At 43.1% G+C, this 15,919-nt stretch overlaps 1 protein-coding gene across 1 annotated transcript in view; it reads right to left on the bottom strand.

Annotated features, from left to right (window-relative positions):
- The window catches only part of LOC128331339 (transmembrane protease serine 11G-like), a 53,477-nt gene extending 39,556 nt beyond the window's left edge, over positions 1 to 13,921 (bottom strand). Inside the window, exon 1 of the mRNA XM_053264681.1 lies at positions 13,391 to 13,921. Within this exon, the coding sequence (XP_053120656.1) occupies positions 13,391 to 13,545 (155 nt within the window). The 5' untranslated portion in view covers positions 13,546 to 13,921. The remainder of the gene's footprint in view (positions 1 to 13,390) is intronic.
- Between the last annotated feature and the right edge of the window lie 1,998 nt (positions 13,922 to 15,919).

Raw genomic sequence — 15,919 nt, 5'->3', positions numbered from 1 at the left:
TGTCCTAAGCAGACAACATTGCTGTATTTATTATGGAATGTTTTTTAAAAAATGTTTAAAAATAGTTCAAGGAAATGCTTCTAAAATAGACATCATTTAAAATAATCTAATTTCAGTTTGAATGTATTCAATAGGGTTGGACTATCCTGAATCTCAACACACACACACACACACACACACACACACACACACACACACCAGAGGCGTATCTAGGGAAAATAGTGCCTAGGGCAAGCACTGAAATTGTGCCCCCTGGCCAAACATCTGACACCCATCTTTCAGATAACTTTACCATAATATCAGCTCAAAAATACAAATCAAGCTTGTTAATCTTTTAATATTTCAAAAACTATTTAGCAGTGGACATAGCCAGACCAAAAAATGCTGGAAAACTACCAATTTCAGCATGCTGGGGCTCATGAAATACCCAAATACTATGTGAAAACTAAACAGAAGTGCCTGTCTAATTCTCTACTATGCATTGTAGCATCAGTATTACATCAGTTTTAAAAATAAACGGAGAATTTGCCTTTCCCAGATACTCTGAAAATAATTAAAGGATATGCAGAGTAAACTGTGTCACTGCTTGGAATATATTCTAGTATTTCGGAAAGACAGTTAAAATGAGAGAAAGAGAGCAAGAAACTCCCAGTGGGCCTTCATACTAAGGATTTCACACTGATTCAAAGACAAACTCACCATTAATAGCCATATTATTAAGACATCACATTTAACTCACTTATCACAAGAAGCAAAGGAAGAGCAAATGAATACAATCCTAGCTCATAAGCTTCAGCTCAGTATTCACAAGCCCTCTGTACATAGTGCCAAACTGAATATGTGTACAGTGACTTATATTAAATTTAAAAATGGCCTCCACAGAGGCCATTTGAGCATGTGCAGTGGCCATTTTGTTTTTGGCAGCCATTTTTTTTTTTGAAAAAATGTTCATTTTAAAAAATTGTGCCCCCCTTCAAGTGGCGCCCGGGGCACGTGCCCTGCCTGCCCCACCCTAGATATGCCCCTGACACACACACCCTGAAAATCTCTTCTCTGCTGCCCTGAAATTTGAACTGTCAGCCCTGCAAACCTCTTAAGAGATCTGGCTTAGAATAATAAGTTAAACAAGAGGACATTGGTGTGAATTTAGTGTGGTAGGTTTGGTGCATGCACACATATTTGAAAACAGGAAATTCAGCTTGCATTCTGCAAGTTTTACTGATTCGATTGTTAAAAAAAATTTAGAGTAAAATTGTGCATATAGAGTGAGTGTTCAGAGGGTTGAGTTCAATGGGGAAAAGTGTCTGGAGTTCAGTTTTTCAGTGGAGTCAGAAGAAGGACAAGCAGTGCAGTCAAGAAGCTACATGTTGGAGAACTGTAGGAGCAGAGTCTAGTCCAAGAGAAGGAGCTGAGTCCAGCTCAATAACTGCTAGCATAGACTGGGAGAGTCACTGCTGTAACTGTAGCAATGATTAAAAAGACTCTCTGATAAAGGCTGAAATCACTGAAGAACCAGGCTGAATTGAACCCCAAGTCAGTAAGAATGACCAAGACCTGAGACTGCATCAAAGACAAGCCAGATTTCTGAAAAGGCTGAGGTAACTGAAAAAGACTGAGTTAGGGATCAGTTTAGAATAGTTTGGGTGGATGCATTTTCCCACCCTTTTATTTCTTTTTTTATGCTCTAATGGTAACAGTTTTGTTTTCTAAAGATTTTGCTGTACAAGGAAACCAAAAAACTAATGTTTTGAATTGACTATCTTTCCAAAGTAAATCCTTTTGGTTTTTTTAAAAATGGCAAGCTTGGTTGATTGTCTCCGTCCCATGCCTATAAGCCTTTCCACTCTACTGAGGTTTTGTTTTTTGGCATTTTTGCAAACTTGGAAGGGCTGTTTTAGTAAACCCTGCCACATAAAAGAGAAGTCTACTTGGTGGCAGCCGTCAACAATAGATATCATGGGGCTGGTGGGATAAGTAATCGTTCCTCCACACGTGGTGCCACAAAGGCGCTATCTATCACATGTTATAGCACAGTGGAGGCAGTTCCTCCACAGGTATAAAAACTAATAACATCTCTAGTCAGGCTGTCTTGGGTTACACATGTGCTACATTTCTGTTTTCTAGATGTTATGAACTATAGCTGAGTGGTTTATTCAGAAGCTAACTCTGCTAACATCCTGGTGCTTGTTTCCTGCTGAAAAGGAGTTTTTATCCAATTTTCCAGTGTTGTGGTTTTGGGGGGGTAAGGGGGGGGTGTAAGACCTCCTGCTGCTTTCTTCCCTAAAAAAACTTATATTCCAATACAGGAACTCTGTTCAAACATTACACATGGTGTCTGTACACATGTATAAACTTGTGTGTGAAGAACCTATACATGAGTTCATTTTAAAAGTGAACCTTGTACAAGCCACCTCAAAGCCACAGGACAGGAAATTTATTACTGTCATGTGTTGAACATAATGTGTTAACTGTACAGACCTGTATGTGCATATAGGGCTGCTCAACTTCGGCCCTCCTGCAAATGTTGGCCTACAATTCCCATAATCCCTGGCTATTGGCCACTGTGGCTGGGGATTGTGGGAGTCATAGTTCAAAAACTGCTGGAGGGGCCTAAGTTGAGCAGGCTTGTGTGCGTGTGTTGAACATAATATGTGAGTAGAGCTTGTGTTATGAGAGAAGGGTATTTGTCCATTTGTCTGAGAGTGGACAGATTTGAAGAGACAATTCATGTCTTGCGTGCAAGAGGTGTTTTGTTATAATGGTGTAACTTATTACAATGCCAAAGTGCAGGTTAAGATGTCACACAATTTAGTTGTTTTTGCTTTATGTTAGATAGTAAGCAAGAACTGCTTATAGAAGGAGAGCTGGTCTTGTGGTAAGTAAAGTAAAGTGTGTCATCAAGTCGATTTCGACTCCTGGCAACCACAGAGCCCTGTGGTTTTCTTTGGTAGAAGACAGGAGGGGTTTACCATTGCCATCTCCCATGCAGTATGATGCCTTTCAGCATCTTCCTATGTTGCTGCTGCCCAATATAGTTGTTTCCCATAGTCTGGGAAACATACCAGCGGGGATTCAAAGTCGCAGCCTCTGGCTTGCTAGTCAAGTCATTTCCCCACTCTTGTGGTAGCAAGCATGAATGTCTCCTTTGAGAAGCAGGGTCCACCCTTGCTTGCATTTGAATGGGAGACTACATGTGAGCACTGTAAGATATTCCCCCAGGGGATGGGGCCACTCTGGGGAGAGCACCTGCATGCTTGCATGCAGAAAATTAAAAGTTCCTTCCCTGCCATCTCCAGATAGGGCTGAGAGAGACACCTCCCTGTAATCTTGGATAAGTCTTTGCTAATCTGTGTAGACAATTCTGAGTTAGAAGGTCTGACTCAGTAAAAGGCAGCTAAGTATGTCCCTATTTTCAGCAATGCAGTGTTGGAGAATATTGAACACACAGGAAGCAGTCTACCTATGTATTGGCAAAGCCTGTGTATTGGCAAGCTGAATTGGCAATTTCCATTTACTAACAACAACAAAAGACTACTGAATTTGTGGTAAATCGGCAGAAGACCAATAACCCAGCACTGTTAAGAGCAGTAATACTTTTCCTAGATTGCACCACTTCAAGCTAGGGTAGGTTGAATGTTCATATTTGAAAATTCTACCTGCACCTCACCCACGCAAATATAAACAGTTAGAAAAGCTTCTCCCCTACACATACAAATATAATGTGTCACAAAGAATGCTGGGCTGAACTCTTCTCCCTGATATGCTACTTTTCTGTTTGCAGGGATATTCAGATATGAGGAAACCTCTAAGTAGCGGACAGAGGCGTATCTATGGAAAACAGCGCCTAGGGCAAGCACTGAAATTGTGCCCCCTGTCCGAACATCTGACACCCATCTTTCAGATAACTTTACCAAAATATCAGCTGAAAAATACAAGTCTGAAGGTCACATACAAGTCACATATCTGAATATGTGTACAGTGACATATAATATTTTTTTAAAAAAAATACATGTAGCCCCTTTGGGGGGCTTCCTAAAGGCTGTGGGGGAGGGTCTGCAAAGGTTCCCCCTCCCCTCGCTGGCCTCTAGGGCTTCACAGGGAGCATTTGAGTATGTGCGATGGCCATTTTAAAATATATATTTTTTTTAAAGGCCGCTGAAAACAAAATGGCTCTGTGAGGCCTGGCGTGGCCTAGGGCCTCACAGAGGACATTTGAGCACGCGTGGTGGCCATTTTGTTTCTGGCAGCCATTTAATTTTTTTTATTTTAAAAAATGGCACCCCCCTTCAAGTGGCGCCCGGGGCACGTGCCCTGCCTGCCCTACCCTAGATATGCCCCTGGTAGCAGAGTCCAGGAAAAGGTTTGACACTTAATCCTGCTGTCTAGAGCTAACAAAGTAAATGTGGTCATCCTCTTCTTTGCTTCAGGCAGCAAAGTTTCTTGAGTTGCCCATGCTCCTCCTTAAAATGTCAGGTCTATAAATCGATACAGTATTCCAAATGATGTCTGACCAATACAGAATAGAGTGAAACTATTGCTTCTCATGAGCTGGACTCTGTGCTTCTGTTAGTGCAGCCTAGGACTGAATTAGCTTTTTTTGCAGCTGCATCACACTGCTGGCTCATATTCAGCACATCCACTAAGACATCTAGGTGTGGCTGCTGGGGTGGACATGGCTTTGAGGTATGGCTGTCAGGGTGAGTGTGGCTATATGGGCTGCTTGCTGTCCCTGGGGCAGAAGGAGTTGTAGCAGAAGTCTTCCACCCCCTGCCCCCTCCCCCCCCACTTTTGGTAGTGCCTGTATTACTGCCAAAAAAAGAGGGAGGCCCACAAACCTCATTTTGTAGTAGGCCCAAAATCCCTTCAACTAGTCTTGCCATTCATACAGCCAACGCAATTATTTTGCTTTGCTCCCAACGATTCACAGTTTAGGATATGCATCCTAAAAAAAGGAAGCACTTTGGTGCAGTGCTCAAAATGGCTTAGCTTCCTGTTGCAGTAAAGGTGCCTATCTGGGAAAGCTCAGTGTCTATCCAATTTCAGCTTGTGGGGTGGATGGGCTCGAAATACCATAACCATTGGAGGGTACACTTTCTCCCCAGTGCAAGGGAGAGAAAAATGTCCCACTTTCAGACTTTTCTATAAATTGTATGAATGGTATATTCCACCATACCATACATACAATTTATAGATATTGGTTTCTCTTCTCCTCAACTGCTTTTCCAGTCCACTGCCCCTCCCATCATTGTGTTTTCAACATTTAACATAGCATTCTTTCTTGAACTACAAAAAGACTTTGAAAAACTGTGCTGACATACCAGATATCAACACTACTGTACTCACAAGACAATTACCAATGTAAAGAACACATTCAACATAATTAATTTAACTGCCAATTAAAAATCATTACTTCAAGCAATTGTCTATCTCATATTTAAACGTATTGCTTAAAAGGTCAGTTCGCAGAACTCTTGATAGTGCTCTTCACTATCAAGAGTGGAGAGCTCGTCTTGTGGTAGCAAGCATGACTTCCCCCCTTAGCTACGCAGGGTCCACCAACGTATCTAGGTTCCAAGTTCCCTCCCTGGCTTCTCCAAGATAGGGCTGAGAGAGATTCCTGCCTGCAACCTTGGAGAAGCCGCTGCCAGTCTGTGTAGACAATACTGAGCTACTGTAGATGGACCTATAGTCTGACTCAGTGAGGCGAGTCTCACGATTGGTAAAACTCGCTGAAATGAGGTCATCAGGGAGAGTGGGCTTGGCTCGCTCCCTGCAGATGATCCAGGCTGCAGCCCTGGGTGGCCGGATCAGCCGCCCACACAACTGCTGGCTCCATCATGGAGCTGGCAGGGGCTGTGGCGATTGGGGGCCATGCAGCCCCCAGAAGTTCCAGGATGCCCCGCATGAGTGTGCAGGGCATCCTGGAGAGACCCCCAGGGCTGGGAGACTTGTTTCAGCCTCCCGGCGGGGGTCTCCCCATATGTTGCAGCAGCATGGAGCCACAGTGCAGCAATACATGTTCAAAAAGACGGGGTTAGCAGAGTGCTCGCTTCGCTAACCTCGTCTAAGAGGAAGGGTAAGTTAGCAGGTTACCCGCTTTGGAGAAACTAGGCTCGCCTGTGAGCTCGGTTGTTCTCACGGTCTGCCACAATCGGCTAGGTGCCCTTAGCCCGATTTTGGCCAATCGTGAGAATAGCCTCAGAATATGGCAGCTTCCTATATTCCTATTCTACTATGTGCTAATTTAATTATTAAGTACTGACACATGTTTTTGATAACATATACTCAGTGATAAATGTTTTATAAATGGCCACCAACCCTGGAATTTTCTATACACTCTTTAATTTTCTATACACTCTAGAGGTTTTGTGCCTTTTACTGCTACATAACAAGCAGAATCCAACAAGTGTATTTCCCCCCCTGATCACTGTACATCTATGACAGGAGAAGTGCTGCCCTAAATTCCTGCTCGTTAAAGGCAGTTTTACTTAGCTGAGAATGAAATTTCTCTTTCTAAGTTTTAAATTTAAAAAGTAAAAGAAAAAATAGCCATAATTGTTCCTGCTCCGACTCCAACCCTGTTATCACATATAATGTTGCCAAGTTCTGCGTGACTGCATAAAGTTTGTCAGGTCCTGACAGACAACAAGAACTAAGCAGGCCTGACACAGCATATGGTCACACAGTTTTAAACTCCATAGTGTTTTAGAGTTTTACAGATTTATTTTTAAGATTTAAAAATTCTAAGATTCTAACCACTTAAAGCCTGTACATGGTCTCACCCATTTTATCCATTCTACACTCTTTACCCATTTTAACGGCAGTTTTTAGATAGCTCACCACAGTTTAACAGTACAATAGCTCTTTAACAATATATAGCTTTTAGTCTCTCTACTCACAGTTCCAGGCATAGCCTGTTCAGATGCTGTTCTAATGTAATCTACTTTATGCAGGTCAAAGATCATAATAAGGATGGGTTGACAGACATTTTTCTGTTTTTCATATTACCCTGCAGGGCTAGAAAGTACCTTAGAAAAGGGAGATTAAAGATAAAGTAGCTGGGCCAGGTGCAGAGCATCTGCGCCTCCGGCTGGCCCACCCACTGCTGTTGTTACCCACCACCACCATGCCAGCATGCCTGGCTTTCTAGCTATCTGGCTGGCTGGCTGGCTGGCCAGCCACCCCCACCCCCACCGCCCACTTCTTGGGGTGGGGCTGTGTTTTGTAGCCAGCTGACTGGCCAGCCCACTTCCTCTCCTCCCCCCCATCCCACACTTTATGGCTTGCAGGCCAGCCAGAAAGCCGGCCCACTAACTCCTCCCACCCCCTTGTCCTGGTGGCTGGGCCAGGCCAGCCCAGCCCACTGCTGCCTCCACCAGCTGACCTGTGGCTGGGACGGGGACAGGCTGGCCTGCCACTGCCTCCTCCCACCTCCTCCTTCCAGTGGCTGGGCTAGGCCGGCCTGCTGCTGCCTCCTCCGGCCGACCGGCGGCTGGGCCAGGGCCAGGCCAGCCTGCTGACGACAACACTGTCTCCCATCCCTGTCACTATCCCCCAGAAAGCTGCTCTCCCAAGAGCTGACATACATGGGATTAGTGACAGATACATTTAGAATTAAATAAATAGATAAGTTCATCTACTAAACTCTTTGTAAATTAGTGTGAAGAGAAAACCCAGATTTTTTATATATTGGTTATAAAATAAGTTATACAGTTGGCCATGATGTGAGGGGTATGTTTGTTTTAAAACAAAAAATCCCTATAATTTAATAATATTGATTTCATACTTACTCACAAGGAAACCTGGTAATGGGAACTATAGTTCTGCAAAGAGCCCAGATGTTGCTAACTGTGAATTTCCAGCTCTCTCTTATACACACAGACACAAACACACCAAAAGCACAACATTCCTTGAAGGATGTTATGTCAGTTAAACTAATTTTAAAGACTAGTTTGAGTTTGACAGAGTTTAAAGGGTGCACTTCAGGCTACAATGATAAGAACATTTACAAGTCTCATCACACTTTGCAGGGGCAGAGCCACAACTGGGCAAACGGGTTCCAAGAACCTGGGCCGCCACCAATCAGGGGCCGCACCTCGCAGCCTCGACACGCCCACCTAATCTGATGTCAGACACGGGGGTGCTGGTTTAGTTCCCAAATGGAGTCTGCATGGCCCTCGTTGGGGAGTTAAATGGCCTCTGCGCGGCGTGGCCAGGAGCAGCTCTTCCCTGCCTTACAGGGAAGACATTAGATGACGCATCTGATGCATCTGACGTCAGATGCAGAGGGCGGGGTGAGCGGGGCCACCGCCGCAGTAGCTGGACACGGGATGCTGGCAGTCATGCTCCGAGCCTGATACTTTGTTACTTTTGAAAAAACAAACGTCAGATTCTGTTGCACCTGGTATATTGCCTCATGCTCTGCTCTGTTGTGTTGACCCCTGTGCTCTATTTCCTGCTGCCTACCTATGTATGGACATAACAGTGGTCCCTCCTGGGATTTTTTATGACATCCATGGCAGTGACAGTTGCTGATGGTGATCAAATTTCTAGGTCTCTGTGTTTTGCCAGTAATTTAAAACAGGGTAACAGATTGGTTTCTAGCATGGAAAATGACTGGGGTTTTTTTCTGTGTTGTTGTTTTTTTAAGATAACCCCCCCGCCCCGCCCCAAAAAACACAGCTCAAACTTTCTGCTATTTCCACAAACACAAGGTGGAGCTATAATTCTAGGATGGCTTGGAATTGCCAGTTGGTTTTTGAAGTACAATATTTCTCTTCCCTTCTCCAAAAACATGAATATGATGTTTTGTTTTAACCCTTGCTAAGGGGCTTAAAGAAGCACCTTTTAAAAGTGGTGATTCACTTTATTTGGCAGGGGGAGAGCAACTGTCCCTATCCACCCCCAGCACAGCATCCCTCCAGTGGCTGTTGCTGGTGTCTGTCTTACATTTTTTGTTTTGTTTTGTTTTAAGATTCTGAGCGAGGGGTCAGGGAGCCATTTTATTTATTTATCTATGCAAACCGCTTTGGGAACTTTTCTTGAAAAGTGATATCTAAATATTTGTCATATTTGTCTTTGTATTATTTTTACAGAAACATTGATTGGAAACAGAGTCCAATCAATGTTCCTGCCAGTGGAGGGGAAGTTTAGTAGGAAGCAACTACATAATAATTTTTCAGTGTCCCCAATATGTTACAGTGAAGAGATTCTCAAAAGTAGAAATTGGTCATGGTCCCTTGACTGCCTTACTTTTGGCACCCTTGAATTTCAGATCCCTTATTACACAGACCATAATCTCATTTTCTGTCTAAAATCATAAGGAATTCTTAAAAAAAAAAACCAAGCAAGTTGATACACATACTTAGTATTTCATCACAAGTCTAATGTTTTTAAGCAAGCGCTATGTAACTGTATGAGGTAAGCCAAAGAAGGGTGTGGGGTCAGCTGTATTTTGAATCCTCCTGTTAGCTACTTTTCCTGCTGTACAACCCTTGCCTGTTGCTGCAATTTACACTATTTTTTAAAAAACGCACCCACTAAGTGCTAAATTGCTACAAGTTGCACTGCGTTACCAGCTACACCCATATGCTGGGTACAGGCTTAGTTTACATTACAGTACAGTTTACTTTACAGGATACAATGGTCTCTGATCCCACACAGACTACCATGGAGATTACAACTTTTTCCTTCTTTTTCCAGTAAGTTGTATTTGGATCTCTGTTCTCAGAAAACCAGTTCTCAAAATATTTCTTGTAACTTAATTCAACTGTTCCTTTTGGGTTTGCCAACTTCTCTCTCTCTCTGTGACATCTGATGCTTTTTATAGCTGGGTGATAAGTGGAAATTCAGCCAGTGCAGTGAAGCTTTTCCCCAGCCTGAATATACAGTGATGGAAAATAATTAATCTACTAAAATCCTCCTGCAATGCTGCTGTTAAAAGGCACAAAAGCTCTTCCAGGAAAGAAAGAAAAACTGGTAACCCCAGAGACTAATATTGAACAAGAGCTTTTCAGACTGTGGTACAGGTATGTATGCAACCTGAGTTACCAGGTCTTGAAATTTTAAAAATCTGGAAGGACCTCTGGCTCATGAGGTAAGCAGAAGATTCTAGTACGAAAGCTGCCTATTCACCTAAGGTGTACAACTAAAAGAAAAAGAGTCCAGGTTGTACAGAGAACACACACAGCACCACCACCCCTTTGCCTTTTTGGCAGCAAACCTGGAAGCAAAAAAATTGAGCCAGGTTGTAGTTGTTCCGGTTGGTTAACAACACTAATGCACACACATGCACATACAACCTCCAAAAGATAATTCTGCTGAACCTTCTTCACTATCATTGACCTCAGGAAAATTGGTTTACAGACTAACAGGGTTGCTACATTTTCAGAAGTTCTGTAAAAGCTTTGTAAAATTTCTCTCTGGCATACAGTTGTTAAAGATACAGTTTTTCTGTCATTAAATAACGACTCACCCAAAGTCCACACAAGCAAGGTACAGCTGAACCATTAAGGTGAATGAAGTTCACTCCAGTCTAAAGGCACTGCCCACAAGGATATTCTCCCATATACCCCTCGTTGAAATAAATGGGCATGATGGGACTCACATTCATTTCAGTGAGGTGTGCACAGGAATTCTGCTAGGCGGATTGTACCCTAAATGCACACTACAGGTATGCCTCATTATCCACAGGGGTTCCATTCCTGCAATTTAGTACAGATAATGAAACTGTGATAATGAGGCATTGAGTTAATGGGACTTAGGGGGTGGAGGTTAGGTCCCTGGAAGTGTGGAAAATGGGCAAAACCAGCAAAAAAGGGTCCTGGAAATTGAAAAATCATTGCCCTACCATGCTCTGCAAGCCTTCAGGTGTCCAGCAATGCCCCCAAATGTCCCAAAGGCTGGAAAACATGCAGCTTTTTCCCGTTTTGTTTTTGAACATAGCCACAAAATGGCTCTTTTTCCTAAAATGGAAATGACCTCCAAGGTCACTTCCAGCCATCCCAAACCCCAGAATTAACCCTTTGTTGGCTCCCCTTTTCTCTGTGTATGCCAAGGTTGGGTGTCAATTACATGACCACGGATATGCAAAACCACGGATGTTGGATCCAGTAGCAGAGCCAGGCCTGAGGTGGTCCATGTCTGGCCGCCACCGCAGCCCTGCCCTCCCCACCCCTACATCTGACATCAGATGCGGAGGCTAGCCACACACCCCACACCTGACATCAGACATGGGGTGTGTGGTCTGGCTGCCAAACAAGGCTGTGCTGCCAAGTTTGAGAGTTAGATCCAGGCCAGTGCTGCATTCGCAGTGCAGGGAGAGCTGCTCCTGGCCATGCTGTGAATGCAGCGTTAGCCATTTAACTCCTGAACAGTGCCGCACAGCCCTGTTCAGGAGCTAAACCAGTCCCCTCCGCATCTGACATCAGATGTCGGGGGCATGTCAGGGCTGTAAGGTGTGGCCCCTGAGGGGCGGCGGCCGGGGTTCTTTGAACCCAGTCGCCCAACGGTGGCTACGCCTCTGGTTGGATCCATGGATAACGAGGTTTGCCTGTATTGATAAACATCACAGTCCCTCCCTATCAGGATTTATCTAGTGTTATTGTGAAAGATTTACAATTTGAGAATTGTATTCTGCTTACAGATGGCAAACATCACTCTGTAAACAGATTGATATCACAGTGCCTCCCTGCATCAGCCCCAATAACAAGTATTTTAATTGTCTAACCCAGAGACTTGCCCATTTTGGGGAGGTATTGTAAAGTTTTCATACAACCAGTTTCCTTTCTAAGAATACAGGGTCTATTATGCCCAGTCATTCAGAAAACCTGGGCTCCCTGGCAACAATTCTGTTGGAAATGTTGACAGTATTTAAGAGTATTGGTACATTGTTTGTTTTATTGCCCTGACAGGCAGCAGTACAACACCATTCCCTAATTATGTAAAATCCATAATGTTCTCATTATTCAAGATTACACCAGTGCTTTGTTTTTACAATGAATTGCAAATCATTGTGTTTTACATATGCACTTATTACTGAGAAAATAGTAGGAAAGGCTAATGCCAAACGTTTAGTCAGGTCAAAAGTTGTGCTTGCATTTTCTTCTTATCTTCTTGGGGAAATTCAGGGTTTTTGCTCTTTGCACTTTTAAAAAACTCATGCTCCTCCATCCCTTCCTCCATCTATTTTAGTGAAGATAAAAATGTTACCCAGTGGGATATTTACATTTCCATTACTGGACCAGACCAATAAACCCACTTTAATAAATAAGCATCAATACATCCACCTAAAAGGTGATAATACTAATCCCCCGCCCCCGCCAACCTCACTGTTTTAGTCATTTGCTATTTAGAATTAGGCTCCTTTCATTAAACCATAATTATTTTCAGATTTAACTTTGCCAGCTAAGAACTCAGTCCTAATAACACCAGTGTGATTGCCAATGCTGAATATTGCAGTTCAGTAATCCATAGGCAGTCTCCAGCATTTAATCTGAGTCAGGGCTCAACCCTATTTCTTCCTTTCAAAACTACAACTAGCAATATGTTTAAAAAGTAAGGAGCGCCTCTGAACATGTACAGAGTGTTTTCCCTTCAGCACTCAGTAAGCACAGCCCACACCCCTCAGCTACATAGGGGGAAACATACTAGATCCAACTTTTTCCCTTTTAGGCAAGTTTCCGATGCCCTAGCACCTCCCTTTTAAAGGATCTGAGCACTGGGAATATCATATGTCTATGACAGTCATTCCCCCCCCATCTTCATTCCATAAAGCTCCAGGACTTTCACAAAGCTTGAAGCACTGCACGTACAAATAAAAATGATCTCCTTTGTTTCTTCAGGCTTAATATTCAAAGTATTGATGCTGGTCAGACCTAACAAAGTTAAACTTTTGAATCTCCCACTTTCACCTACTGACATCTCCTGTTCCAGTAAATCTTGTTTCTTACTTCTTTAGCCCAGAAGCCTTTTCCATCTATCTTTCCATCTGTGACCTCACAAATACATCCTCTTTCTTTCTATTAAACTCATATTATCAGATCTGATCAGTTTGTAATACTGTGGAATAGCTCAAATGAGAGCTATCTAGCTCTCTACATATCTACTGGGCAGGAACTGATTTTTTCATCACAAGACTGCAGTTATAGAAAAAGGTGTACCTTCTTCTGAATGTCTCCTGGGCCTGATGCTGTAGGTGAAACAGAAGCCCCCTTTCACATCAGCAATTCACAATTTTTACCCAGAACAGTTTGGGATCCAAGGAAAGGGTGGCCGAGAGCATCTATTTTTTCAGCGTTAGATCCACTCAGATTTCACAAATTTAGTACCCTTGCAACCAGCATTCCTTGGAAAAATTCATGAATCAAATAGAGCTCATCATGATACCTACCTCTGCAAGTCCCAAGGCCCATGGTGATAACTTTGGTAGACAATGTGGGCTCCAGACCCAGTTTGGATGAAATCATGAACACATTGAGAATGTTGCTGAAATATGCAGCTGTCACATCGTCTGGCAGGATAGGCTGTTAATGGAAGGTCCTTCATTGGGATGTTTATGGTGCAACACCCAGCAGCGTGTTGAAATGCAAAATTTGGGTGAGCCAAAGAGCAAGTCAAAACAGCAGAGAGATGTCAGCATGGAGGAGAAGATGGCAAGCCTCCAACCTTCCAGTTAGCACCATGGAAATTCTCATGCAGCAGAGGAAAAGATCAGAACAGCTGAGAGGTCCTGGCTTTCTCCAGAAGAACCTCGAAATTCCAAGGTGCCTATGCCCAAACGGCTAACACCCTCTGAGGAAATTTTCCATCACTCTCATTCACAACTATTCCCTCTTTAAGGCCAGTCCACAGCAACCAAATGAAATATTGGACTGAAGAAGCAAGTGATTAAAGATAGTCCAGCTGTCTCCAACTGCTTACTCCTCCACAGACATCCCTGACTCCTGTGTCGTTAATATTATATCTATATGTAGCTAATCTCCTAATTATGTGTTAGGCTCCCCAGTCTGGGAACCTCCTATGGGAGGTGCTTGCTATTCCATAAGGCAGCCTTTATCTTTAGCCCTTTTCCCCCAGCAAAAAAGAAATTCTTAAGAACTTGCCAGAATATGGGGAACCTGAGAATAAGGATTAACAGCTGGCCTCAAAGTCAGATCAGGCTCTCTGAGGAGTACTAAGTACACTGTTGCTCCAAAGGCTAAGCAGATGCAAGAGGAAGGAGTGAGGACTGTGGCAGCATGAATTGCTAATAGTTCACTTTGCTGAGATGGGTGAGGTCCTGGCCTGGCAGCTAGGGTGGCTAGTCTCAAGGCTTGACTCAAAGTTTCCAGTGTTTAACCTCCTCCTCAGGATCTGAGCAGCAGTCCAAAAACAAGGACCAAGCTATTTTATGCTGGGCTTGATGAGAGTGTTTGTTTGTTTGGTTGGTTGGTTGGTTGGTTTCTATACTGCCCTTCCAAAAACGGCTCAAGGCGGTTTACACAGAGAAATAACAAATAAATAAGGTGCAGATCTGATGTAAAATGGATGGCAGCAATTAAATATTGACCTTTAAATGGTAGGAAACAGGTGTTGGCAACTGTTCTGTGATTAGAGAGCATATCTAGATATATATAGAGAGAGAATTTTTCAAAAGAAATTCAGGGATTTGCTGAAGCATAATCCTGTGTTTTTAAAAGTTCTGGTGTTCCCCTTAGCCTCTGAAATTCTCATATCATGGTAAAATCATGTTCTGAACATGTGTCCTCAGTTTACTATCTCATTATAATGGTGACTTATGGACCATACTTTGGGGACATGTAAAAGGGAAACTTAAAAAATAAGGATAGGTAGGATAATTTAGGTTGCTTTCATGAGAAAGAGTAATGTTAAGATGGTAATTTCTCAATGGATCTGTACCAAATTTGGACAGCCGGTGAGGCTACACACCTATTCTCAGCAACTGATATTCAGAAGCAATTGCCTGTGAACCTGGAAGTGACAAGTAGTCAGCATGACTGATAGGTAAGATCTAGCCAGACCTCTCTTTTTTTAGGAGTATTGTTTCCCAGTCATTTTAAGAAGTCCCTCATCTATTACACCTGAATGGGAGTTCATGCTATTGGCATTAAAAAGGGGCCTCCCGAGGGCATTACTAAATGACTAGTAACTATTTAGGCATTCTTAGATTGATCATGGAGAAATATTAGGTTACCACTTTGGGAAACACCTATATTGGGCAGAAGCAATAAAGGAAGATGCTGAAAGGCATCATCTCACACTGCACAGGAGATGGCAATGGTAAACCCCTCCAGTTTACCAAAAACAACCACAGGGCGCTGGGAGGCAACACCAATTCGAGGGCACACTTTACTTTACTTTACAGGTACCCTACAGTGAAGTCTAGCTAAAGCACCACACCACACAATGCTGAGCTTTTAAAGATTGTTAGAGGACTACTGCCACCATGTGGCACTGAAGTACTCAGTCTCATTTAGTAAAAGCATTTCTATCAGGCTCTGGCACAACAGTGTACTAGCAGAGCACAAGCTTAGATGAAAGTGTGCCAATTAACAGAGTACCATTTGTTTGAGAGCTCCTTAGCTGTGTGGACCAGCTGAAACACCATAGCAAATTGACTTGTGTGTTTAACTTGGCCTTTGTTCAGAACATAGACTGCTGGGCTGGCATACTGAACCTCAATTGTGTCTTTAGCAGCTTCCTGACAGTATGTCATTATGTCACTTGTATGTTCATCCCAGAGTAAGTCCTAGGAATAAAGGGAGAGAAAATATTGGAAATATTTCAGTAACAGGGAGAGTAATGGGAAATCTTTTTAAATGGTGGTGGTAATGGAACAATTTATGTTTAAGAAAGCCTTTGTATGGATAAGGCAATATAAAAATGTAATAAATATATATATAGAGAGAGAGGGGTGGGT

This window comes from Hemicordylus capensis, chromosome 6 (genome assembly GCF_027244095.1).
Source record: "Hemicordylus capensis ecotype Gifberg chromosome 6, rHemCap1.1.pri, whole genome shotgun sequence".
NCBI lineage: Eukaryota > Metazoa > Chordata > Lepidosauria > Squamata > Cordylidae > Hemicordylus > Hemicordylus capensis.
This window is presented reverse-complemented; position numbering and strand designations above follow the sequence as displayed.